The 25,900-nt window shown below is 42.8% G+C and overlaps 5 protein-coding genes and 1 long non-coding RNA gene across 6 annotated transcripts; 2 read left to right on the top strand and 4 right to left on the bottom strand.

Moving 5' to 3' along the window:
- Window positions 1-811: 811 nt before the first annotated feature.
- LOC129592608 (A disintegrin and metalloproteinase with thrombospondin motifs adt-2-like) lies at window positions 812-6,374 on the bottom strand. The gene is given in 7 exon segments (XM_055488681.1): window positions 812-992; window positions 1,615-1,667; window positions 1,669-1,732; window positions 1,795-2,005; window positions 2,525-2,973; window positions 3,561-4,089; window positions 6,284-6,374. Coding segments are annotated over 7 exon segments (1,578 nt in total).
- An 888-nt stretch (window positions 6,375-7,262) lies between these two features.
- LOC129592712 (uncharacterized) lies at window positions 7,263-9,822 on the top strand. Its single transcript, XM_055488815.1, has 3 exons — window positions 7,263-7,399; window positions 7,523-7,700; window positions 9,479-9,822. Exons 1-3 carry the CDS (start codon window positions 7,354-7,356, stop codon window positions 9,765-9,767), a joined length of 513 nt encoding a protein of 170 aa, XP_055344790.1. The 5' UTR covers window positions 7,263-7,353; the 3' UTR covers window positions 9,768-9,822.
- LOC129592713 (uncharacterized) lies at window positions 8,762-9,689 on the bottom strand. Its single transcript, XR_008691004.1, has 3 exons — window positions 9,460-9,689; window positions 9,277-9,379; window positions 8,762-9,112 (listed from the first exon to the last, which is right to left on the bottom strand). It is a non-coding gene; the product is annotated as an uncharacterized LOC129592713 (long non-coding RNA).
- A 2,476-nt stretch (window positions 9,823-12,298) lies between the features above and the next one.
- LOC129592585 (transforming growth factor beta activator LRRC33-like) lies at window positions 12,299-17,844 on the bottom strand. The gene is made up of 3 exons (XM_055488652.1): window positions 17,288-17,844; window positions 14,528-15,410; window positions 12,299-13,894 (listed from the first exon to the last, which is right to left on the bottom strand). Exons 1-3 carry the CDS (start codon window positions 17,603-17,605, stop codon window positions 12,573-12,575), a joined length of 2,523 nt encoding a protein of 840 aa, XP_055344627.1. The 5' UTR covers window positions 17,606-17,844; the 3' UTR covers window positions 12,299-12,572.
- A 1,874-nt stretch (window positions 17,845-19,718) lies between these two features.
- LOC129592652 (DNA/RNA-binding protein KIN17-like) lies at window positions 19,719-23,219 on the bottom strand. Its single transcript, XM_055488738.1, has 8 exons — window positions 22,750-23,219; window positions 22,352-22,490; window positions 21,890-22,012; window positions 21,550-21,780; window positions 21,010-21,130; window positions 20,527-20,800; window positions 20,144-20,344; window positions 19,719-20,009 (listed from the first exon to the last, which is right to left on the bottom strand). The coding sequence occupies exons 1-8, from the start codon at window positions 22,861-22,863 to the stop codon at window positions 19,941-19,943; spliced, it is 1,272 nt and encodes a 423-aa protein (XP_055344713.1). The 5' UTR covers window positions 22,864-23,219; the 3' UTR covers window positions 19,719-19,940.
- A 227-nt stretch (window positions 23,220-23,446) lies between these two features.
- Window positions 23,447-25,745, top strand: LOC129592659 (ATP synthase subunit d, mitochondrial-like). The gene is made up of 5 exons (XM_055488746.1): window positions 23,447-23,662; window positions 23,728-23,824; window positions 24,144-24,215; window positions 24,368-24,430; window positions 25,301-25,745. Exons 1-5 carry the CDS (start codon window positions 23,541-23,543, stop codon window positions 25,529-25,531), a joined length of 585 nt encoding a protein of 194 aa, XP_055344721.1. The 5' UTR covers window positions 23,447-23,540; the 3' UTR covers window positions 25,532-25,745.
- Window positions 25,746-25,900: the final 155 nt, after the last annotated feature.

Here is a 25,900-nt window from a genome sequence, read left to right as displayed (position 1 = left end):
TTATTAATAAGCGGGATCATTTTGGCCCTAACGTTTATCTGTAATCGGAGCGTTTAAATATGCATAATTTACGCGAAGCACTGTAACAGCAAGTCCTTGATTAAAGTTAGCCAAGACCTTTGGCATACTTAATTCGCTGCATGAGAACGACAGTTGTACGTCAATCAAGGAAGGAATGCAAAGGACAATAGTAGGCGTAAACGCCGTCGATTGAATGTCTTGGAGAAGACCACACCTCTGAATTATTTTAAAGGTTTTGTTTATAGAATACGCGCACTATTAATCTGCAATTCTGCATAGGTCTGCTTTATCGTACCAATGCAAGAGAAATAAATAAGTAAATAATTAGTAATAAATAAATAATTAGTAATAAATTTTCGGTACAAGTGAATCTATTGTATTTGTATAAACAGCCTACTTCCTTGGTAGATCACTGCAGTCTCTTGCAGCCGTAAATGCGAATGCAACATGCGACTGTTGCATATAAATCTTCAAAATTCCGGCAACTTCTGCATCTGCGCATTGTACCTGTCAAGCTAAAACTCACAATGCAACATTTAGCCACAATTTCCCAAGCGATAAAATTCACGACAAAATGAACCACAGGGAAAATAAGTAAAGCAAAACGCCATGTATTTGAACGATCAATAAATAAATTACTACTGTATCACAGGTTCAGATAAACATACAGTCCGCAAATGCACCGGAAAAGAAATACTGTAAACAATACTACAAAAGACTAGAAAAACAGGACGCCAATCGGGAAAAATATTCAAAACGAAAACAAACAGTAAAATACAGTTTCTGGCTCTCAACCATTCGTCAGTGCTGCCACTTCCGGTTCGTCACTGTGGGCGTGGAGACGGTGACCTGTGCCGTTGGTGAGGAAGTCGTGGAAGCTCTTGACGCTGCAGACCGACCAGCCGAGGCGCTGCTTGGCACTGCTCAGGGACATGATGTTGCCGCTGTATAAACTGCTGATGCGCGTGTTGCTGCTCCCGTCGCGACTCATGTCCAACGCGAGACCCAGTTAACTGCAAGATCACACAGTTCCATTGTAACATAATTCAAAATTACGCTGTATCAACTGAATTACCGGTCATTCGCGCAAAAATTACTGCAGTAAGGTAGTGATCATTAGTAAAAACGAACTGCCACATCACCGAAGAAAAGAGCGAAACAAACCCAGTGTGAAAATAACCAACATTCATATGAGAGAAAAATTCAAATAAATAAAATTTATTAGGCAAATTAAAAATTCACAATAAAGACGACACAAACGCTATCAAGCCAACACCAAGCGATAATAATACAAAAGCTATATTCAGCGGAAAAACAAAATATCAGTCGTATTGTACGGTGACGGTTGAAAAGGTTTAACGACATGAGCAGTGTCGAATTTCAAGCACACGCTGGGAGCTAAATCACCAATACATCGGTTCAGCACGCACATCGGCCCACTGTACTACGATCGCACGATATTAATTCCCCGAACGAAGTATGAGGTGTGCAGGCAACTATTACATTAATTTCAAAATCCAGTAAATACTGTAATTCGCGTTATGGATTCTTAGTAATAAATTGAATGTACAAAGTCACTACAAACATTTCCACGAAAAAAACGTTTCATTCTGGTATTCCCCCACCTCAAGCGCTATCGTATCCACGGTTTCCATTTTCTTTGCGGAATTCAGCGATGACACAGTTGCGATGCGCTCGACACGCTCCGCCGTAAATGTCACTGCAACCAAATAAAAGCCAACTGAAAAGAACGTCGTGATTGATAAATCACAAACAAATATACAGCCGGTCACGCCGTAGACGCGATTATCGGGGAACTGTATGCCGGCGTCCATCTGGTCCTTGCGCACGTCGTCCAGGACGCCGTAGATGTCCAGCCTGGTCAGCGCCACCGTCACGTCCCAGTCGGTGCCTCCCACGGCGCTGCCCAGCTGATCCTGATACTGACAAAAATCCAACAAATACTGTTCCGCTTCACCGTCACCTCCACAGCCACCGAGGCACCCCATATCAAAAATGCGTTAAAAACTATAGATTCTATCATTACTTTGAAGTCCTATGCTCGTACATAAGACTTTAAAGTAAAGATAGAATCTATATACCTTTCCAAGTCAAGAAGTAAAAACGTTTCACAAGCAAAAATTAACTAAAAAAATCAAATTTTATTTTAAAAAAAATGTTAAAAGGTTTCTTTTAAAAACGTAAAACTAAATTAAATAAAATAATTCTTATTATTTTCGAACTAAATTTCAAACTATTTACGCTACCAGAATCGCTATTCAAAACGATAACCGGCCACCGACAATCAAACGTCTTTCTTAATGGGGATGACCTGCTTAATTACAAAAGGTTTGATATATCTACAGATTCCGTGAACAGCGATACGTACAAATTATGACACCAAGCACTTGGACAAGTGCTGTTTGCAGCAAACCTATGCAGTCATTACACTACGAAAAACATGATAAATACAGTAGCATCGTTAAGATGTATTGTACAGTACCTTTAAACGTCTTGCCAGTCTGATCAATAATGATCCGCTTGACGACAATCCTGACTTTGGGCTGGCCGAAGCTGTCGTCGTCGAAGAGCACCTGCACGGCGTTGAGTGCGGCCAGAACGACGTTGGTCTGTTCATCGAGCGTGGTGTACTGCTGTAGCAGCAGACCGGCCATCGTCTGGTCAACGAACACCGCGATGGCCAGCTGCAGGCGGCCCCCGTCGGCGGTGGCCACGTCGTCGGAAATGGCCAGGACGTCGGGCGGCACGACCAGTTCGCAGTCGTGGAGGAAGCCGTAGCGCTGACGGATCTCCTGGACTAACGAGGAGCGCGACAGCAAAGGAGGCACTTGCAGGGTGTTGCCGTCGATCATGTCCACATTCAACTCCCGCAACTCGTCCCAGTGCTCCAGGGGTTCCAGGCGCTTGGCCAGGTGGGCGCCGCTGGCTTCTCTGACAGTAAAAACACGGATCCACGTTACTACCACGTATATGATCTTTTATTAGCATTTTCAACATTTTTTCCAAATTGCGTACATTGTTGCCGACACAATTATTAAATCACAGATTAAATTCACGAACAAATTCATATTAATAATGGACTTCTTCCACCGGTCTTCGTCATACAGAAATTCAACATAAATAATAAACAAGATTTGCAGATGACAGTGCCAGACAGGTCTGCGATTTAATTGCAGCATACGAAAATTTTAGTATTAGCAAAAATAAGTAAACAAACTGCAAGTGCTTGCAACGTAACTAAACACAGATAATAAAAATTATAAAATGTGCAAGGAAATTAACAGATTGAACGTAAACACGATGTCTAATTCTATCACAAAATTAATACATGTATAAACGTAAATAAACACAACGTAAATAATGCATAGCTGATAGCTGCATAGATAAATGATAAATAAACACAAATAATAAATTTAACAAAGAAATTATCAGATTAACTTAAATACAATGACTACCACAAACTGACACAAAGTTTAACTGGAAACTGTTGCAGCGGCGCTTCCTGCTTGCTCACTCACCTCAGCCGATTGGAGACAGCCGCAGGCAGGGGCTTGATCTGCACATCGTCCCCGTCAATTTTCACGTAGCCACTCAGTCCGCCATCTTGTTCCTGACACAGACTAATGGCCGCACTGCCTTCCTGACACACTCCGGCCACACAGATCTCCGCTCGGCCACGATAGTGACACTGTCGTCCGTGCGGCGCACTGCGCACGAGATACGGCACTCCCGCCGCGGACAGCAGCACCGTCTGGAAGCCCGGACTGGTCAGGTTCTTCCTGTCCAGATACACCGACATCCCGCGGCCGAACAGCTCCATACCCAATAGAACCGGACTGCCCGGGGGTGATGATGGGGAGCGGGGGGAACGGGAGAAAGAACAGGGAGTGAGGGCTGGCCAGACGATGTCGTAGCGATTATAAGCGGATGGATGGCGGAGACCCAGCTGCGAGAGAATACGCGCTTTCAGTAAACCGATCTGTGAGGTGGTGCTGAACCGCTGGTCGAGGTTGATGTGCTGCTGATGGGCAGGATAACACCAGAAAGCTCATAGAAAACCAAAGCAGTAGCAATACGGCATTGTTTTACCACTTCTATCTAATCAGTATCTATAGTAGAAGCAGAATCGCAAAGCCACGCCCACTTCCGATACTACGCCACGAAGAGTACAGTATCTAATCTAAATCTAAAGTCTGATCTATAGATACGGCACGGTTTGTTTTCGCACGTAACGCGGTTATTTTTTCGTTACCGAAATCTCGCAGGGTGCACGCAACTCAATTGCACGCAACTCAACGCAACCCAATGCAACTCAACGTAAATCAATGCAACTCAACGCAACTCAACGTAACTCAACGCAACTCAACGTAACTCAACGCAACTCAGTGCAACTCAAGCACTTCCAGCCTTTTTGGCTTCGATTCATTCCGCATCCGACTTAGTGTCGCTACTGCTCTCTGGTTACCCTCCTGCAGATGTGTCAGGCGCCTTGGAATTGTGGAAGACTAAAGCGCGTCTCCCAGATCTTCCGGAACCAACGTTTCGTAAAGCACAACGCACATGGGACTTCCCGCTGTGCAATGTGTCTTTGTCAGTTCTGCTAGAAATTTTTTGCGACGATGAGGTCAACCGTGCTCGCTTAATGGCTCAATCAACACCGGAAGCAGGCCTATGGTTGAATGCCTTACCCTCCGCTCACATCGGGAATCTTCTTGATGACGATACAGTTAAGATTTCAGTCGGTCTGAGACTGGGCGTAAAGATCTGTGAACCGCATTTATGTGCAAAGTGTCACAAATCCGTGGATGTGTAAGGCCACCACGGTTTGTCCTGCTCTTTTTCCCGGTGGGAGACACGCACGCCACGGCGGCTTGAATAGTACTGTGTGTAGATCGTTAGTTTCAGCCGGCATCCCGGCTAAGCTGGAACCCGGGCCCCGGGTACATCCCACACGTCCGATCGTCGTCCAGATGGCTGCACAACTTTTGCCTGGAAGCTCGGCATGTGCCTGGCATGGGACGTGACTTGTGCAGATACCGTTGCCATGTCTCACCTGCAATCCACGTCAGTTACCACAGGAGCTGCTGCTGCACAAGCCGAAGACAAAAAACTACGGCTGTACTCGTATTTGGAGGGTATATATGTCTTCTCTCCACTAGGTTTCGAAACCCTTGGGCCATGGGGGAAGCTAGCCATACTCTTAGTGACAGAAAGCGACAAACGACTTCAACTACACACGGGCGAACCTCGCTCCCATGAATTTCTCCGCCAACGGTTGTCATTAGAAATTCAACGGGAAAACGCCGCTTCAGTACTCGGAACAGTGGATGGAGCGGCAGCTTTAAACGAGATTTTGTTGTTGTGATTACCGTTTCTTTTCAGTTTGTAATGTATTCGCGTTTATGAAATAAAGTACGTGAACTAAGCGTAACTCAGTTAAGTAATTGTAAATGGAACTCGACGTAACTCAATACAACCCTACGTAACTCAGTGCAATTCAACGCAAGTTACGCAACTCAATGCAACTTGGCAACTTAAAAGCAGCCTCAAGTGGATCCATCATGCTCAGAAAACCAAGAATTTTGAGAAATTTAACAAGACAACGAATTCTAAGAAACTTAAAAACCTAAGAACTCTTGGAGATCAAAAGAAAAACAAAACTTTAAAAAAGTTAAGAAAGTTTAGAAATGTAAGAAGTCTAAGAAAGGTTACGAACTAAGCAAAATATAGTTAAGAAACTTAAAAAACCTGAGAACCTACGGAACTTAAGAATTTTAAATCTAAAAAATTTAAGAACTCTAACAAATCTAAAGCATCTAAAATATCCAAAAAGTAAAAAAAAATCTTAGAATGGCATTGATTTAGGATAGACCTTACTGTCTAGCAGAGCAGGTGCCGGCAACCTAGCTGCATGAGGCTTCAGGTATCACCAACAAGGCACGGCTGCTGGCGACTTCCACACCGGCGTCAGGTGTCTGGACGCATGCTCTTCCGTCGTTCTCAGTTGGTAATCTTTCGGACGTTAAATCCTTCCGCATCGCGTTGCCATTCGATCTGGCGCACCTGCGCCCTCCGAACAACATTTCAAGTGCGGTGCCGAAGTGGCGACCGACGGTCATCATGAGCTGAGTTGTAAATTCTCTGCTGGAAGACGGAAAGACATGACTGCATTAACGATATACTGCGACGGGCTCCGGTTTCTGCAGGCATCTCAGCGCGAACGGAACCTAGAGGCATGCACCACGAAACGGCACACGGCCTGATGGAATCGCCACCTTTCCCTGGGCCAGAGGGTTGTGCTTGACGTGGAATGTAACCTGTGTTAACACCATTGCCCGCTCTTATTTGGATTACACCGGCGTAAAGGCCGGAGCAGCGCCGACAAGCCGAAGCCGAAAAAGTGAGAAAATACAGCTTCCTGTCAAGGATATGAGTTTGCTGCTGTTGGATTTGAAAGTTTTGGAAGCTTTGGTACATCAGTCAAGTAGTTGGTCAAAGAGGTTGGAAAGAGGATTGAGCTGCAAACAGACGAGATTCGCAGCCATTAGCTTTTAAAACAGAAGAATTCCTTAGCTATTTAAAGAGGTAATGCTTTTGTTATTGGTACTGTCACCTGTGGAAAATGTTTAGTTTAAGTGAAGCTGACTCTTGATATTGTTTTCGCGTCATTGGAAATAAAGTATTCTTCACTTTACGTTGAGCATTCACCTGCCTGTAGTAAGTAACCTTGAGCTGCATTCAGGTATATGCAGTTGCATGGAGTTAATTAAGTGGCATTGTGTTGGGTTGCATGCAGTTGCGTTTGGTTACAAGCAGTTGCGTGCAAGTGCCTTTGGTTGCATTCAACTTTGTTGAGTTACGCTGAGTTACCTTGAGCTGCGCTGAGTTACGTTGTGTTGCACTGAGTTGCACAGAGTTGCGTTGAGTTACGTTACGTTGAGTTGCCCAGAGTTGCATTGAGATGCATGCAGCTGGGTTGAGCCTCGTAAGATTTCCGTAACGAAAAAATAACCGCTTTACGTGCGAAAACAAACCGTGCCGTATCTGTAAGATTTAGATTAAATAGATTGGATTTAGGTAGATACTCTTCGTGGCGTGGCATAGGAAGTGGGCGTGTCGCTCTTAGGCCTTACGATTCTGCTTGCCTTATCAGTACTGACAGCACTGATGTGGTACCGCAGCACTGATTACGTAGAACTAGAAGGTACTTGAACAGATAATCAAAATCTAAAGCCCGTCTCCTTGTCTCCGATAAAACTTCCGGCGCTTAGTTAAGTTTCAGTTTTCCTAATAAGGTTTCCAAAAAGCGCCATGGCAAATGCGAATTATGGCCGTTTTTTACTGATAGTCAGTAACGGTAAGTGCGCGATATGCTCTGTACTAAAGCAGCAAAACAGGTACTTAACTTCATTGAAGTTCTTTGTACGGGTACCTATAGATAGAAATATTATGATGTTGATTTTGCGGGGATCGTTTGCAGATACATCTGGCAGCATTGAACGCTGCCTGGATCGGCTGAGAAAAGTGCGATCCGCACTGTTAAATCCTCCCCGTTTTGGATCCGGATCCGCGCACTTTGTTGCGCTGCTTGTCGACTGCAGCGCTAAGAAGAGGAAGCGCATCAAGGGAGCCATCAAGGAGATAAAACGCGCTCGAATGTAAGAAAGTACTGTACCAAGTAGCGCCAACTGCCAAGTGAATTCTGCATTATTTCGTAACGCGTGGTAGAGAAACGCTGACATTATTAAAGTACTGTATGTACATGCAGTCTCGTTGAACTGGAGAAAAGGTGCTTTGACTGGCGATATCGGTTTTATACATACTGTGAAATACGTATTCTTGCAAAGTCTAAATTACTTACTGTACTTACTTACTGTACAAATTCTACATCAATAAAATTATGTATACGTACCGTCGGTCATGTGTGGAACGCTGTGAAGTTGATGCTACCCAGTATCAAAGACGAAGATATTTGCGCAGTGCGTGGTTCAGTTGAGCAGATGACGAACCGTATCACTTTCAATGCCCGCACAGCTGAAAGCATCTCAATCTCGACATCCAAAGAATGATGTGCACTTAAGATCTGGAGGAAGCCATCTGCTGCAAGATATGCACTGAAACAGCGGAGGTAATAAATTGTTAATAAAATAATGAAGGCAATAACATTTTTCGGATAATAGCAGAATAAATGTCGTAGCAAAGTTAACAACGGTACCGCAAAAGCGCGAGAGAAGACTGACTGGTTTTTGTATTACAAGTTGCCAGTTATTCACCTTAACATCGCTTTATTTGGTAGTAAATAGCCTTCGTATGGCTAAGTAGTATTCACGCGAATTGGGATATAATAATATTTTATGATTATCGTGATGAATAATCAATGACCGCTGAGCACTCTGCTGTAATAGAATTATTGTTTCCGTTTTCGTCATCAAATGCATGGTCAAAAAACGGTTCGAGTTAGTCGTTTGAATAAGTACACACATGTACGCTACCGCATTCTATAATTATATCATTGATATGCAGCAGCTTTTTGAAAATAGTGTCCACAAGTGCATAATGACAATAAGAACTAGCATACGATTACCTATAATGTTCTTTCACGCATTGTAGGAATCAGATGCGCACGAGGTGACTGATACTTGAATATCACAGCAGACGTTTGTATCACCAGAAGTGAACAACACCGGCGAGAATGCCGGCGCTTTTTACCTACATCGATCTGCACTGCATCAGCATAAGGCAGTGCGTTTATTGCTCTCCCAAGCCTCACAAAGTATTTAAGTGGGCGTTGTACCGCGTTCGTGGTCCTAGCGGCGGAATTCAGACTACCCAGTAGCCATTTGTGCAGGATCTGCATAAGGCTCCCAAGCGCGTGCATTTTGCCGGTGGAAGGGGAACACCGCCATTGATAGTGTCATGGAGTGATGGTCGAACCGGGCCAAGCAGAATATCATCCGGCACAAACAGCGCAGTATCACGCTGCCATTGTCCAGCTGGACCCAGCCGCTTGTGCATCCGGATGTCGGTGAACCGATTCTGGAGCGTAATGCGGCCAACAGCAAGTCCTATGCTACAAGTGCATCAAGTGCAGCGCAGCGCTAGATTCACAGACCGCAGATTCATATTAAATATATTTTTCCAGGATTTTGTTTGTTTTTGACTTTAATTTATTTTTTCACGACTAAAAGCGCTAGCAGTACTCGTACAAAATTTTGAAACAGCAAGGGTACTTACCTTGTCCACTAAATTGAATAGCCCGCGAATAGTCAATACGTCGGATTTTCGTTGAGTTGTGGTGTAGAACTTGCTTACCGAATAATGCAGAATTCACTTGGTGCTGCCGACAAAGTGTTCGGTTGCTAATTTCACTTGGTGCCCAAATTAAATTCTGCAGTATATTACTGATGAATTTAATACCTGGGTATGTTTTACGTAGGGAACGCCGACAGGGCGATTCGCTGCTGCCATCCTATGCCCTGATCCACGACAACCTGCAGCAGCTCGCAGATTCCACTCTGATGCCTGACCTGCACGCGATCCTGCAAGCGGCCACTCAACACTGGGGAGAGCCAGGTGGACCCGACCGCTTGCCGGATGATACTTTTGCAAACTTTCGCCCGCTGGTCGGCCCTGCAGGAAGTTTGTTTCCGCAAGCTCTGCAAGAGTATGGACGGATAATCGAAGGATCTTCCGTTGACGGGCGTTTCCTGCGTTTTGCCTTTTAACGCAGAATTTTCCATTTTAGAGTAGAAATGTGTGCTCAAATGAGTGGTGATTAACTTACAGTAATAAAGTTATAAAAACGAAATGAAAATCAGTTAATCAGTACGCTAGCCGGCTGACCAGGCGACATACATTACACGCTGCCTTTATAAACACTGACAAATTCAGTAGTAGTTTGCTTGTTTAGTTTGTATTACTCTAGGATGAGAAATCGTGTTTATGCTAGATAGTTAATGTAATCTTATTGCTGCAGCCAATTGCAGTGGACTTTGATGCTGTAATTCGCTAACAAATTCGCCATCTCATCTCGGAATTGCCGTTTTAGCGGTTCCATATCCAGAGTGACTGGCTTATTCTTGTCGGCAATCTCTGATAACAGTAGCGCGTAGCTAATCAGCAGACCCAGTATCTGCAATTTCCCAGTTATAGCATGCGGAATGTAAACCTAATATCATCACTGAGCGAAATCGGGGCAGTATAATTATGTCAAACCTAACCGTTAAAACCATTTCCTGGTTGATCGGTTTTCCCGCCAGTTTCAGCGTTGCGGGCGTCAAAACGATACGATTAAGGTGAATCTTCGCTGCTCGCGTCGGCAGCAGCTGTTTTTCCACCATAATCTGCAGAGCCTCAGTAGCGGATTGTGCCTGAAGATACGAAATAACAGATAACCATAGTTGCGGCCTTTAAGAGATTACATTATTTACCTGATCTAGGAGATGCACATATACAGCGGTTTGGATCGCTAAGACAAAAAACAGGCAAACAATTCCCACGGCAATATCACTTGTAAAACTCATCTGCTCCTTCTTCTCAATCCAGTCATTAATTAAATTCAGTATCTCCAGAATAGCCATAGAATAAAACGCCAAATTTATCCAGGTGATCTTATCGTTAAATCGACTAACATGCCGGCTTAATTCCGCGTGATCGCTTAATAACTGCATAACTTGCTCGACTTTCGGCTGTCGCGCAGCAGTATGCGACAATCGCCGCGTAATCGTCCTAAAGCACATCGCTGAGGCAAAGGCTACAAAGGTCAACAGTCCCCGCAGCAGCACCAGTCCCAGATTGTCCAGCGTCTGCGTTACAACGTGGATAATTACCACCGGCACGTAGAGTTTCTCGGCTTTAACGTTCCATCGGAAAAACTGAATGGTTTGTTCGATGTTTCTCAGTGTTCCCGCTTTGCTTAGGTATGTCACTTGGCCGGTGGCCAGATCGTGTACCACCGGGACCAACGCTAACACGGTCCATAAGAAAATGAAAAGCGATCCCGTTGTGCGTTCGGAATACGACAAATGATGCGGAAGAATGTCGTCCATTTCCCGTATAACGCGCAGCAATGAACGGCTAATGTATATCATGATTATGATGGCGAATAAGGTCACTACAGTGGCATAGAAAAGCGTGGCCAGTGAGACGACGTTGACGGCGGTGCGGATCTCCACGGCGGCCGCCCGAGGAATACGAATACCCAGCATTGCCATTTCTGCTAGGATGTGAATGAGGGTGACAACAATGATGAAGACGTAAAGTGGGAATCGTATAGCGCGTCTCATATTTTTGTCGATTGGGTAGCAGAAGAAACTTAGGACTTGGAGAGTAAACATCCATGGTCTTAACACTTTTGTCAAGTATTTGCGAACTGCGCGCTTGGGAAGGGATTGTTGATCCTCCTGTTGAGGTGCGAGGCCGACCGTTGCCGACATTGTCGTATCGGAATAGGCTCAAATCGGAATGTCAGATTGCAACTGCATCAGAAAAAGGTACTGAAAAAGTATAAATGATCCTTTAACTTTAGATGGCAACCATCGATACTTTTCAGTTTTCCCCACGTGCTCCTGCCGATGCCGGAATTTCCGATAAATTATTACATAAAGATGTGACACTGTATTTGTTTTGATGCGTTTCCGCTTCCGCAGCACTTGTTACCGCAAACATCCGGCAGAGTTGAGCTGATATGCAGCCGGTATTGAATTGCAAGAAAGGTTATGTGCCATGACCCAGCCATCGTTAGACGCCCCTGCCTATGGGCACATTCTATAATGTATTGATAATGTATTGGAAATGTTTTTAGCTGTGACCATTTTATGCTAAAGACATATTGAAACCGGCATGTGGCACCCAGTCCGCATTTTATCAGTAGCGAAATGCCTTAAGAATCCGCTCAACGCTCGTTCCGTTAGTTTGGGTATACTGCTTGTGATGTATTGTTTAACACGCAGTTTTTAACACGAGTTAACTTGATAATTTAGCAAAATCAGTAAATGATCATGGTTTTTTTACGTGGTGCGTGTCACTGCCGGCGTAAGGCACACATTACCAAAATTTCATTATAAAAACACATGATTACAAATAATGCAGCACACTGCAGTTATCTTATAGAACAATTATTATATGAATAAAAACTGAAACTCGAATGTTTTCTGCTTTATGACGAAGTCTGTTCACACTCGTATTGTACATAGTACAGACTGGTAATTTTACCCTTCAACATACGCTGTGTACGTACAATACACACTGGTCACTATACATATCAACTGTTTTTATGCGATTAACAGGGTAGCGATACTCGAGAACAGCATTTACGTACAACGTACAGTCAGGAATTAACTGCGACGCCATTGCCCGCAACACACGGCATGACAATAATTCTTTTCCGGCAATAATGTAACAGAGAGGACAACGATAATGTCATCACATCAATCAACTCAACACAGTTCCCAGACTGACTGAGCATCGTATCAATAAAATGTAGTAAAATCAAATTACAATCACCGGTAAAACATGCTTCTGCTAAAAGGTCACACCAACCTCCTACCGTAAGACAACTTCTCAAAAATGAGCCACATCAATACCGTTCCAAGTACCACCCCACTGCTGGCAGCTAAACCACCACTTCCCGCCGTCTTCGAGTCACTCATCGCGCAGAAGAAATTCTCCGTGATATTCGTCAGATTCCGATCCAACTGCGAGATGTAGCACTTGGCCACATGGGAGATGAAATTCCTCGGCGTCAAATCCCATGGGTTCTTGCGCGATAACCGGATAAAATCCGTCTGAAACAGTGTATCCGGATCGATACCCGCCCCGGACTTCAACAGCGGGGAATCGTAGTTAGGATCACAATCCAGATCATCGCCGGATGCGAAGGGCTCCTTGTAGATCTTACTCTGCAACGATCCGGTTTCGCTGTCGTCGTTACGATCCACAAACACTGGAGTCGTCGGATCGCCCATGTAAATCCAGCGTAGCTTCTTCAAAGGCTGCAAATCTTGACGGCGGATACAGCCAATGGCATTGCGCTGGAAGCCGAAATGCAATAATTGATCGCCACCGGTAACAAACAGTGTATCCAGATTGGAGAGATTATTCTGGCCCAGATACAGGCTGCGCAGTCTGGGCAGCATATCGAAGGATCCGCTGTCGATATTCGAGATTTTATTGCCGTGCAGATCCAACTGCTCGAGATTGTCCAATCCCACCATATCGTTGACATCGATGCTGATCAACTGGTTTTGCGAGAGAATCAGCGTTCTTAAAGATGTGAGTTTCTTCAGACTGGACGCGCCCAGCGACTGCAGTGTATTCCCGCGGAGATTCAACGTCTTCCAGTTGGCGAACGCGGCGAACTTGTCCCCGTCAAGGAAGCGGATGTTGTTGTCCTGCAACAGGACATGTTGCAGTGCCTGCATGGTCTCGTTGGATAGCTGCATTAGTCGGTCAAAAATCCAGTTACGGAGACTGCCGCGGGCGAGGATAAACGTCTGAATGGGAGGTAAGGTACTGAACGCATCAGGGTCGATCTGCGGCGGCGGACTAAAGGTACTCAGACAAAAGGTCATGTTGATGGTCTTCAAACTGCGGGGCATATTGGAGAAGAAATCGCGGGTTATGTGCTGGAACCAGTTACAACTGAGGTCCACGGTCTGTAGGTTGCGCAGCGGCGTCAACAAACGACCGTCCATGGCGGTCCAGTTGTTCCAGCTCAAATCGAGGAAGCGGATCTCCAGGAAACTGGCAAAGGTCGGCACCGGGTCGGTTTCGTTAACCAGATCGGCGTATTGTGGGAATTCAAAGGGAAGAAGGTTGTTGCCCATTAAATCCAGCTCTTCCAGGTAACTTCCTGGAAAATCAGAGAGAAGATTAAAGCACGAATTTTTTACCACCTTGAAGTGTTGTTTGGCAATAGTGCAACGCAAACAGTCCAGAAATGTTATAAGGATTTTGTATGATATCAGAATGTACCGTAGAAAAACCGTTTTAAATATTTTTGCTTTTGCTAATAGTAGTAGGTTGTTCCTTTTACCATCCAACGTATACTGGAACTTGGAGGTACTCCAGGAAAATTACGTTTTCACTGATAACACTAAAATATTTATTAGCTTTGACTGTTTATTAACCGTGGAACACACCAAACTTAAAGGACACAATTGCAGTTTTAGCTGATAAACAGCAGAATTACAGGAACAAGCATAAAAATATGTGGTACACGCGTATATGTAAAAATATTTTTAGCGATTAGTATAGTTTGAAAGCATTGTGGAAAGTGCATTTTTTTTCGGGTAAATTACGTACCGCAAAAAGTCGGTTAGATTAACGAACCGTCATAACTGGCTGTCCATAACAGAAGAAAATGTCAAGAATACGTTAGGCAGTTGAATTTACAGTAACTGTTGATTATTTACACAGTGCTGTGTTTTTCACGAAAATATAATTTTTAAAAAATTTTGCGTTGACGCAATATGTTTTTCTTTACCAACAGATTGAATATCTCCATCGGGTAGCGCTGTCAAGGAGTTGTACGATAAGTCCAGGACGCGCAACATTGTTGATTTGGACCCTTTGAACATATCCACGGCGGTCATGTCACCGAATCCATTATAGCCCAAGCGAAGTTCATCCAGCAGATACAAACTGGCGAACGTCCCGTTGGAGATTGGCAGGTTCGTGTCGCTGAGATCCAGCGAACGCAGATTCTTAAAATCCAGAAACAAATTCGTAATGGACATGGAATTGCGGAAGGGATTCCCGCGCAGACTCAACTCCTTGACATCCTTCAACGCCCGAATACAGTCCAGCGTCTCCTGCTCCACCTCCAGCCGATTATTACTCAAATCCACCACGGTATCCTTACTGACGTTTAACGAGCGCATCGTCATCTGGAAGAACAGCACCCGGTCCTCCGGTTTCATAATGGTGAAGTTATTATTACGCAGGGCGAATTTCTGCAGCGAGTTCAGCGTGGTGAACATGCCATCGGCAATGGCCTTGTCCGTCAAGTTGAAGGCATTGCGGTCCAGGACGATTTCTGATACTTGACTGAAGACTTTGAAGAAGTTGGACTCGATGAAGGAGATGTTGCCGTTGCTGATGACGAACTGCTGGACATTGGGCAGACTGGGTACTTCGATGAAGTCGTTCTCCAGCCGCGTTATGCCGGTTTGAAAAAGGGAGATGTTGCGGATGGACCGCGGCAGCAGTTCCGTGGAGAAATCCAGGAGGTTGTCCGCTTGCAGGATGGTGATGGCCACCAGGTTGGTGGCTTCGCGGAGCATGGGGAATTTCGTCAGACCCGGCAGGTTCATCAGGCTGAGACGGGCCAGTAGTGGTTCGGCCTGGCCGAAGATATCCGATTCCACCTATATACAAGAAACAACGGACGTTGCGATCACTCTGACACCCAACGGCTGTTGCTAACTTGTTTAAGCGGGACGAGTGTGTCACACGCACGATTTATCATGACAAATCACACATTTAGTCGCATTTTCGACACACGCTTACATGCAATTACTTTTCGTGGCATAAAATTAAGTGAGCACTGTTAAAACTCAAAGGTAATTTGTTAGGTACACCTAGAAAGATTAGGCAGAGAGATTTATTTTCGTAATGATTTACAGATTTATTTTCGGAAGATTTACCTGGCTCTACGAACTACTGGAAAAACTCCACACAAAGATGCGAATTAGTAAATGGAGAGGGTAAAATCAGATGAAAGTTAGTAGAAACAGAAAGTATCGATATGTGAACGCAAGGCCAAGCCACGCGAGGTAAGCATTCTAGATATCTGGACGCACCGCAGCCGTACAAGATGCCGCGACAACTTTGAACTTTCATTCAGAATTTTGCTAATATTAAAATGGAATGATCGCGCTTACGAACACCGCGTGTCAATCACACCACCCGCGGAAATTATCGGTTGGATGTTCTTCGTTCTGATTGTCTTGAGAGATTTTGATACGTTTAATACTTTAATCATGCATTTTTGAACATATTTCCTTCAGTCCGCAAGCGGTATGTGGAACGCCAAAGGGCACCGCGCTTTCTACATATGCTGCAATTAATATGCACTGTCGCACAGCACAAACTTCGCTGCTCGTAAATATTTTCACGTATAAACAGCACGTAATTATTTTGATGTCATACAAAGCGGATATTAAAAGTGACGCATAATTCAATATTATAATTACGAGTATGCTTAATGCCATGCCTAGCTACAGATATACGCAATTTCGCAAATAAGTAAGACAGTTGAATTTTGAGTGGCGGGCCACAAAATAATGGAGGTGTTAATTTTAAAGCCTTATAACGTGTATGTAGAAGGCGGAAACTGGAACTTCCACAGCAGCTTGTATAACAGAAAATCAAAAGATGACATGAACTATCCCAAAAATTCAGTAAAAAGTAGTAACTGTTTTCTTCTTATAACTTTAAATTCAAAAAATTTGGAGCAAATTATAAGCGCATGGTGTTGATTTATTTACAAAACACCGAATGAAAATGCGTACTTAATTACTTAATTTACAGCGTATTAATTCTTGTAATATAGCGCAGCAAACTATTACGGCATTATGGTGATGCATTCAAATAATTAATATCAGCGACTACAGATACATTTGTAAAAGTTTCTTTGATAAATTACTCGAACGATTCAAATAAGCACGTGACTGTAGACTTGTAGCAATTCTTAACTGATATACATCGCATATAAAAATTTCCGTTGCCGCTGCAACATAGTTTCAGCGCTTTCTATATTACTGAACAGTGACATACGGAGTAGCCATGTTATTCATATAAATAACACTGAAACGGGCGACAATAAAAAACATTTTACAGAACGGAAGTACGTCAATGAAGTACGTGTGAATTAAGAAGTTGCATTTGTGGCATTTAAAAGTGTGATCACATTAACGCATAAGCTGCAATTTCTTTTACAAAGCTTACCGAGTATCAGTTTAAAGGCGCATGAAATATTACTCGTTATTGCGCGCAATACGTCTCTTCGATTATTTTATTTATGATGCTGTACTTCTTCATTAATATAAATAATTATTTATTGCACTTCTTTAATGTATCTTTATTTAATGAACTGTATATGTATGCCTCTTTGTTTTTTCTCCTTTATACAAATAGTGTAGCATTCATGGTCAGTATTTTATATTTTACACATTTCCCCAAGTTAAATTATATATGCACATATATGTCCTTAATTAAGCCTTAATGAAATCTTTGAACGAACCTGAAAACTGGTGGCCTGGAGATTCCAGAAGTAGACATTAACTTGGTGCTTGAGGCCGCCGATCGCGTCCAGATCAGAGCGCAGGACGGACCAGTTGCCGGCGGCATCGTCCACGCAGATGAAATCATAGGAATCTGCCGTACAATCCAGTCGGCAGCGATCCGAATTGGGTTTCAAACATCCGGACGCATCCACCTCATGGTCCCCGTCATCGGCGCGCACACCGAGGACGATGACAACCGACAACAATACACATAATACTGCGGCAATAAATCCGTCGTCATAATACGTCCGCGCCAGATTGATCACCTTGACCATAGTAACCACTCGCTTATACAGACTAGAATAATGTGTCCAATCATGCCAGAGGTCTGCGGATAGTATGGAAAATGGTTTATGACATCTTCGTCTTCATTTGGTCATGGAAACAATATTTTATTCCGTAGATAAGGACGCTCATAGCATAAGTGTGTTGTAGTGTGTACTGCGTTGTTGAAGGACTGCAACATTTGTGAAAGTTGAATTTCTACTTGAAAACGCAGAGAAAGCCCTAGGGCCGCGAAGGAAATGTCAAGAGTAAGGCGTAGGTTTCAATAGAAAGACGCTGGGTACCGTTATGCTGCGCGCGTTATATCGGTATACTTGGGCGATTTCCTTCCGGCGAGCTAACAGTATCGCTGCACCTTTACTTTCATGCGCTGTACTTTTTTCCACGATCAGTACTCGTATACATAGCTGGACCAACAATCTGCTGTCCATGTACAGCTTGGCATGAGATTGCTATACGAATACTGTACAAGTTTTTATTACAACTTCAATTTGTTATGGACTTGCTATAATCTGTACGCTCCGAAAACATTTCAGATGTTAGTAATATTTTTATAATACGAGGTACATAGAGCTGATAGAAGGCAAATAAGTACCAACCACAAAAGCAACAAAAATTATTCCAAACCTACACGGTCGCTGGACATTTCAAACCAACATAGATGAAAACAACTGACAATTAAGATGAATTTAAAACATTCGCGAACCTAGCAAACACAGAGACCGACAAAAAAGATTACAGATTACAGTGACGTAGAAGTGACGTAGAAGGTACAGATCCTACTGTAAGCTAGGACTGGACGCGCTGCGCTTGATTATTGCGGTGAATGTTAAATGCACGACAGTTAATGAAGTTAAATTTAAATGTTAAATCCATTACGCTTTTTTAAAGAAAAATTAAAATTATAGCCGGAACAAAAGATACACGCAACATGACGAAGATGTACGCAAGTGTAGTACAATACATATCATTTTTCTTCCTGCCTTCAAAATTTTTAACCAAAACATCACAGAAAATAATTAAAAACGCGCTCTAAAAACTGTATTACAGTTTTCACAAGTAAATGTTGTTTATTGCACGGATTTAGTCTCGTTGTCAACCAGCTGCAGAAAGCACTTACGTAGTTCACGTGTAAATTGATACGCTACTTACCAAAACCAACACGCAAAATTTGGTGAAAATCAAAATAAAAATTAATCTGAATCTGGAATCACATATCATAAGTTATCATAAGTATCATAAGTACGTACCAACTTTGCTAGAAGAACGAAACACTTTTGTAGTTTTGTTTTCATTTTTATGAGTATCTTTGCTTGGGAGTCCAGCTGATAACTTGTTGTTTCCGTCAGAGAATCTTAATTCTTGTCCATTGGGGAAGCTTTAAAGTGCGTTTGGAGTGTTTGCCGTTGCGTGTTAGAACGTGCTTTTCATCTCTATCATGGCGCGACTCTCTCCAGTTTTCCAGTGTATCCTCGCCTTCCTCTGGCTCCTTCCGTTCGCCGCCGCCTTCGACACCGGAGACGGGATTGCGCTGCTGCTGTTCATCATCCTGTTGGTGCTGGGATTCTGTGCCTGTTTGGGTTATTATGCGCGTCGCCAGGCAGCGCGTGCCCATGGACTCGACACGGACTACACGTGAAATCCAGCAGGCACCTCTCACACACGTCACACGTGAGTTGTGGGGGACTGTTTTCACCATTCCGAATCTCCGCCGCGGTTGATTAATGTGCTTTTCTGGTTAGTATCTGATAATAAGGGAATTTCTTTGACTAATGACTTTGTGATGGAAGAACTTGATGGAGTATTTTATTGACGATATAGTTTATCACATCCACTCTGAACTGTAATTTGTTTTTACTTAAATTTCTCGAAGCTTTTGCTGATGGCTATGTAATCTCCGGTCCACGCGAGAATTTAATGGCAAAGGCTAACTTGTTGAATATTGTGATGTTGTGTGAATAAATTGATTTGAGCCGTAGTGCAGTGGCTTATCATTTTTTTTCGCATCCTTCATTACATCATTTACAATTTTACATGTACAGATGTGGTCATAATTTTCTTCGCCAGCAGGCTGATTTAATACGAATTTTAATTTTCATGGAACATTTCTGACTTTTTATTGTCACTGTTAAATCAATTTGCCCCATTTTTTTCCATTGTATGGATGCTAATGCTCTTCATCGTGAACGGAAAACACAGAATTTTTACATTTAACCATGATTATTATATTTATAAACAGTCTCAGATTTATGTGCACGCTATCCGCGATACAAACAATTCAGGTTGTGTCAATAATTCAGGGATCATCCGCGACAGAAAAAATCTTCATCCTTGATGAATTTTCGAGATATCTTCATATTCCACATTATTCACCACTTCTCCTTGCGAAGGTCCCTAAAACAAAATAAAAAAGAATTATGGAATAATTAAAATCAATAAAATTTCGAAACTAACTAACGTTTTCACGTTGCGTGCGTAAATAAAAGCTGATATAATGCAATGTGATTTTGATCAACCGATGAGCGTACCGTGAGCAGTTTTACGGAAGCGGAAAAATTGGATTCGTTAATGGAAAGGAGTGTGGCTTGTGCACCAGCATGCGGCCCATTTACCACCATCACCGGTTTACCCAGCGCCGGCAGTACCGTTTCAACGTGCACTTGATCCACCTTCACTTTAACGCCCGAATCCAACAGCTCCAATACGGCCGTGTATTTATCCAGCATTTCCTACAAAATTAAATTAACATTTAGCGTTAAGTCAGCAATTAAAAAACACTCAATGCAAAAACACAATTCAAATTCCACAGAATTTCAACTGTAAAATTTACAGTTTAACGGAAAATAATCATGTGCACGTGGAAAAATATCTGCCGGATGACATTAATGCCCCAACAAAAGCTGAAACCCACCTTGACAACGCCTTTTCTCTTGTGAAACTGCTCGCCCAACCGCGGCGTGGTAATCTTGACAACGATATCCTTGTGCAGCCAGAAATCGTTCTTGCCGCGACCGGATTTGTGCTGTTTTTCTTTTCGCCGCTTCTCCTCTTCCATGATCTCTTCCAGAGCGCTTTTCCGCTTTTTATCCCCCGACGACGACGCCGTGCTCTTGGCTACCGATCGGTCGCGGGAGGCGGCAGTGGCACGGGCGGCTAACTGCAGTGCGTTTATTTTCAAGGGAACTCTGAAAAAAAAGCAGCAACAAAAATCAGTTAAATGATAATCGAATAATTTAACCATAATCGAATTAGAAATAGCCATAAAAATACATACTTCCGTACCAGGTGCATGAAAAGCAAGCTTCTATTAACTGATAACAATTAAACGTCACAACTGGCTATTATGTCAATGTTAGAAAAGTCCACGACCAGCCAACGTTCTACGAGAGCTTACTTAAACAGTGGAGGTTTGGTTTCCCTCTCGTTGTTAACTTGGGCCGTATCGCGGTCTCCAGACGATGTGCTGGGCTCCGGGTCTTCCTTCTTGACCGCCGTCGGAACCAAAGAAAAGACAACTGCAAACACAGTCTATTACAATATTCGTTATCAATTTTTTTGTAACCGGAAGTAAATGCGTGCAGTTTAAAATCCTTGCATTCACTCTTAAACCGCAAAAATTCCCAAAAACGCCTATTAAAAGTAAAACCTGCATAAATTTTGCAGCATTTTGAAGTTCATTCAGTGAAATCAACGTTTTTTATCCGGTGCATTATTAAACGTCAATGTAAAAGCCTTACATATCGATATGCAGAGCACCACCACCAGAGTAGTGATTGAGGTACTCTGACATTAACTATAGTCTATAATTAACTACATTTTATAAAAAATGAATTACAATTTTTTATATTAATAACTGACTACTCAGTAACTCTAATTATAATCTGAACAAACTGATTAACTCCAGAACGGATGTATTTAAAACGCCCAAACGTACTTTTCTCTTCGCCATCCCGCTGCAACTCAGTGAACTGTGGTTCATCCTCCTCATCCTGTTCCCCCTTGTCCTTCTCCACCATATCAGCCACGTTCTTCTGCAGGCGCTCCTCATCGTCCAACTCGGTGCGCTCGCGACGCCGCAGTGCTTCCTGACGGCGCACTTCCTCCGGATCGCGTTCAATGTACTTGATAAACCAGCCCTTCTCCGTCTCATCCACTGCGCATTTGCCTAAACCAGCCCAATCAATTTATCCATACATGATCCTGACCAAAACAGCTGCACAAGAATGAAGAAATTAACAAGAAACGAAGCAGTTTCTAGAAAGTGGATGTCTTACCGGAACGACCCAGGTACATAACGAATCCCGTTAGTGTCATCCATTTTGTGGAGTTCATGTGGATGTGATCTTTATCCTTGATGTATTCTTGATACACCTGATTGGCGTTCACCCGTCGTGTACCTGCAATGACGCACAATAATCACTTATGGAATATTAAAAAGATTGATTTTAACAATAAAACTACGAGATCAATCATAACACACAGCAACTCACAAAAATGCAAGTAGTGAGTAAAGTAATGTAATGTAACCCCGTTTCACAACAAGGGTATGTGTTCTGTATGCAATACGCACAACTGCACAAGCAAAAAGTAACTGCAAACTTCTAAAATAATCTATTATTACTTATCAGGTTATTACAGCAAAGAACATATTAATCGGAAGCTTGATCGCACTGGAGGCGTTCCGCGTAGTGCACTGGCCTATAATTAGAGTTCAGGCTGAAAGAAGGAATTCTTACCGAATCGTCGCTTGAGGATATCCATGTATCCCTTCTCGAAATCAGCGGAAAATCCTCCCAGGAACTGAGTGGGACTCTCACCAAACAGCAGCAGCTGTCGCTGGTGGGCTTCGGAAGTGACATGGCATTTGAATCCGTTCTATCACGGAAAACAAATTGTAACATCTTCTTACTAGTTAATTCTTAGGATACATGTTAACATGATCTACCCAAACTACTGTATCGTCATGTCTTGTGCTTGCTGTATTGTTGGCTCAGTATTAGTATTACCCACATTAGTCCAGGGTAGATCATTACAGGTTGTTGGCAAATTATATTTGAATTAATTAAATTTTATCACAAGTGCTTAGGTCAATTTTTAAGCGCAGTAAACTGTAAATACTTTAATCTTAACTTACCGCGTCACGGCACTGTTTCTGACACATCTGGCAGTACCATCGCAGCTTCTGTAATCCTTTGGACTTTATCCGATTCGCGATGGCTTTCGGGGAGAACGGCTCGTGCTTCCCCATTTCTCCTCACAAATGATGAAGAATACAAAATCCTGTGCAGTGAGCACTGGAGAAGTCGCAAGACGAAATGGTACACTGGCACACACTCAATCAAGTAACAAGTTATCAACAAGATTACAAGATGCTGAAGTCTGTAACAGACTGTCAAGTTCGAGGATTTTGCAAACTGTTTTTCCAATCAAAAATCATAAAAATCGAAGTAGTGATCACAATCTAGTCAGAAGTATAACTAGATTGATAGAACCATCCAAATCCAAGGTTCAAAAGAAGAAGTGCATCTTGAAAACGAAAGTGAAAACATGAAAAATTGAAAAACAGTGAAAAATCCTGAAAAAATTTATAGGTAGTAAGTTGTAAGTACTCGTACATACTGTCGTACAGTACGAGTACTTACAACTTCGACGTCGAGCAAACGCACTTTTACAACATGCCACGTAACGCGTAACGGAAACGAGCCAATAGTTATACCGACTGATACCCGCCCCGTGGCGGAGGTACAGCGATTACGCAAACGCCCCATGAAATTCTCGTTACGCGATCTGTGATTCCGCCCTTACGCCTGCAGTAGGCGCAGGAAATTTTTCCTCCAGTCAGTCCAGTGCCCGACGTAGGAGAGCAGATTTTTCTGGTATTCCACGCGAATTGTGGACTGTTTGAAATCGGAAGTTGTAGAAAAAATGGCAGCCCGCCGTGTTACTAAATCCTCCATTGACTGGGCCGCCTTCAACGCCCGCATCCCGCCGACGCAGCAGGCGCAGGCCAAAGCCTTCAAAGCGCGTCATGATGCCTATCTGAGCAAGTACGCAGCAGCAGTGCGTTTAATCACGGATGTCGTCTGCATTGGGTTCTTGGTGTGTTTTGCAGAGTTATGGCGCATCCCGAATCCCAACCCGCCATCGATTGGGGATATTATGCATCGCGGATACCGAATACGCAGTTAGTCGAGGAGATGAAACGTTCGGTAAGCTGAAAAACGCTGATCCTGTGTTCTCTGCAGTATAATTTCGCATTATTTCGTTTTATTAATTTATCCGCCCAGCTCATGCGAATCGTGATCTCCTCGAGTGCAGTTCACTTTAAATATTAATAACAAATATTTAAAAAATTAATACGGTGTTAGTGCGGGTCCATGGATGTGCCTTGCATCTGGATTCTGGAATTGGAAGAAAACGATAATTCGAGGAAATTCGAATAAAATAGTGAATTTTAATGCTTTTGTTTTGTAACTTAAAAGTTTTGCTGTATTGGCTAGTGTGGCATGGAAATCTTTGTTTTTGCAGTATGAGGCTTTAAAAGTGCCATTTCCGGCCGATACGCGAACAAAGGAGATCGATCAACAGGAACAGGAAACAGTAAGACTGATTTGTGAAGTGTTGCTGAAACGTGTATTGGCATTTTGAGCATGTTGTTCACATTATTAAATGATTCAAATCAACTATACATTTAAAGTTGATAATTAACAGTTTATAGCTTTCTTTGTTCACACCGATGCTCTCGTTTGCAGATTAAGGCTGTTCAAGAATTTGTTAAGGAGTCTGAGGAGCGCGTGGCTGATCATAAACAGCAGGTAAAGTTACATTAAAGTTACAGGTACATTATAAAATAATCATGAAATTCCAGAATCAGTTTCGTAATAGATTTTTCAGTTTGTGGGTGTGCGTTAATATTCTACTAATGTGCTTCGTTTATTTATGTATGTGATGTACTTGATTTATTTATGTTTATGTATCCATTATTTTTCTTCGTTTTTATGTATTTTTTCTTATTATTCTTACGGTAAAAATGGCGTAGATTCACACTGGATGAAAAGCATTTTTCGAATTTGCTAGACTTCGTTGAGAGAATTTCAATTGAATTCTAGTCAATAATAATAATTTGTTGATAAGTTTGATTGAAATTCTAATATTCGTTGAGATGATTTTAATTGCTTTCAAATTAGAGGCGGTGTGCCTTGAGTAAATTATTTATGTGTTACAAAACTCGTGCAGTTAGCTGTTTGGTTTTCCCTAATGCCACGCTGTAATTGTAATTGTTTACCGTTGTATTTGTGAGTTCGCTGTTGTTTTGTTTTTTTTGTATCCCTTATGCCTTGTTGATATTTCATGGAGGGACGGGTACTCAGTAGACAGTAGGTAACTTTCCACGCGGTAGTATTGTCGCACATGTGGTAACGTAGTGTAATGGCGCACTAGATAGATCACTTGCTGATGTGGGCGCTACTGTGCTTGACAGTAAAGTGCGAAGTGAGAATGTTTTTGTTAGAAATACTCGTATATTGCGCATATTTATAATATATTGAATGTTATTTCTTCCCTGACTTCGCTCGTGTATGTTGACGGATCAGTGTGCATGTACTGTACATAATTGTTTTAAGATGCGCTGTGAATTGTGTTTATGTAAGTGTGATTTGATCAGTAGTTCCGTGTCGCATCTGTAGTTGCGTCGTTGGGAGGAGATTGTGCCGATTCATCTGATGACGGAGGAGGAGTATGTGCTGAGCTTCCCCGAGCACTCCTTTGGGCTGGATCAGAAGCGCTACCAGACCATGTGGCCGCACAACTACAATCCCCGCTTCGGTATCCCCTACGAGGTCGGCAGCGGCACCTGGAATATTGGTCCGAAGTCGCACTTGGAGAAGAAGTTCGACATTAACGACAACCACCATTAAGCATTTGTCGGTTTGATTTTATTTGAACGGGTGTGTGTCAGCATTTAATGGATGGAACAGGATATAAATAGGAATTAAATTAATGCGGTTCCCTGTCGGTGTGTTTGTGTTTTATTTGTGTAGGTGTTTTTGGCAGTGTTGGGTCAATGAGACGCTCTGTGATGAGATGGAGGTTGTCGCGATTGACTGGAAATAAATACTGAGAAACTGAGAACTCGCGATTTGACGCGTTTGCTCATTTTCGCACAGATTTATTTACGTTGTGGAGAATTTGCACAGTGCATCCGTTGCATTTTCTCGCGTTGCCTTTAATATAAAATTGAACTTTAATTCGTGCAAAGTCAAGTTGTTAACCAAATGTATACTTAC

This window comes from Paramacrobiotus metropolitanus, unplaced genomic scaffold (genome assembly GCF_019649055.1).
Source record: "Paramacrobiotus metropolitanus isolate TYO unplaced genomic scaffold, Prichtersi_v1.0 Parri_scaffold0000054, whole genome shotgun sequence".
In the NCBI taxonomy this organism is placed as follows: domain Eukaryota; kingdom Metazoa; phylum Tardigrada; class Eutardigrada; order Parachela; family Macrobiotidae; genus Paramacrobiotus; species Paramacrobiotus metropolitanus.
This window is presented reverse-complemented; position numbering and strand designations above follow the sequence as displayed.

Bases quoted from the DNA above. Each gene is read 5' to 3' on its own strand.
- LOC129592712 (XM_055488815.1), top strand. From the start codon at position 7,354: ATGGCAAATGCGAATTATGGCCGTTTTTTACTGATAGTCAGTAACG. The intron at 7,400-7,522 runs GTAAGTGCGCGA...GATCGTTTGCAG, and splicing joins TTTACTGATAGTCAGTAACG to ATACATCTGGCAGCATTGAA. The intron at 7,701-9,478 runs GTAAGAAAGTAC...TGTTTTACGTAG, and splicing joins GAGATAAAACGCGCTCGAAT to GGAACGCCGACAGGGCGATT.
- LOC129592585 (XM_055488652.1), bottom strand. From the start codon at position 17,605: ATGGTCAAGGTGATCAATCTGGCGCGGACGTATTATGACGACGGATTT. The intron at 15,411-17,287 runs GTTCGTTCAAAG...TCTTGTATATAG, and splicing joins TCCAGGCCACCAGTTTTCAG to GTGGAATCGGATATCTTCGG. The intron at 13,895-14,527 runs GTAAAGAAAAAC...CTGATTTTCCAG, and splicing joins TGGAGATATTCAATCTGTTG to GAAGTTACCTGGAAGAGCTG.
- LOC129592652 (XM_055488738.1), bottom strand. From the start codon at position 22,863: ATGGGGAAGCACGAGCCGTTCTCCCCGAAAGCCATCGCGAATCGGATA. The intron at 21,131-21,549 runs GTACGTTTGGGC...CTGTGTTTGCAG, and splicing joins GCGGGATGGCGAAGAGAAAA to TTGTCTTTTCTTTGGTTCCG. The intron at 20,801-21,009 runs GTAAGCTCTCGT...CTTTTTTTTCAG, and splicing joins ACCAAACCTCCACTGTTTAA to AGTTCCCTTGAAAATAAACG.
- LOC129592659 (XM_055488746.1), top strand. From the start codon at position 23,541: ATGGCAGCCCGCCGTGTTACTAAATCCTCCATTGACTGGGCCGCCTTC. The intron at 23,825-24,143 runs GTAAGCTGAAAA...TTGTTTTTGCAG, and splicing joins TCGAGGAGATGAAACGTTCG to TATGAGGCTTTAAAAGTGCC. The intron at 24,216-24,367 runs GTAAGACTGATT...TCTCGTTTGCAG, and splicing joins ATCAACAGGAACAGGAAACA to ATTAAGGCTGTTCAAGAATT.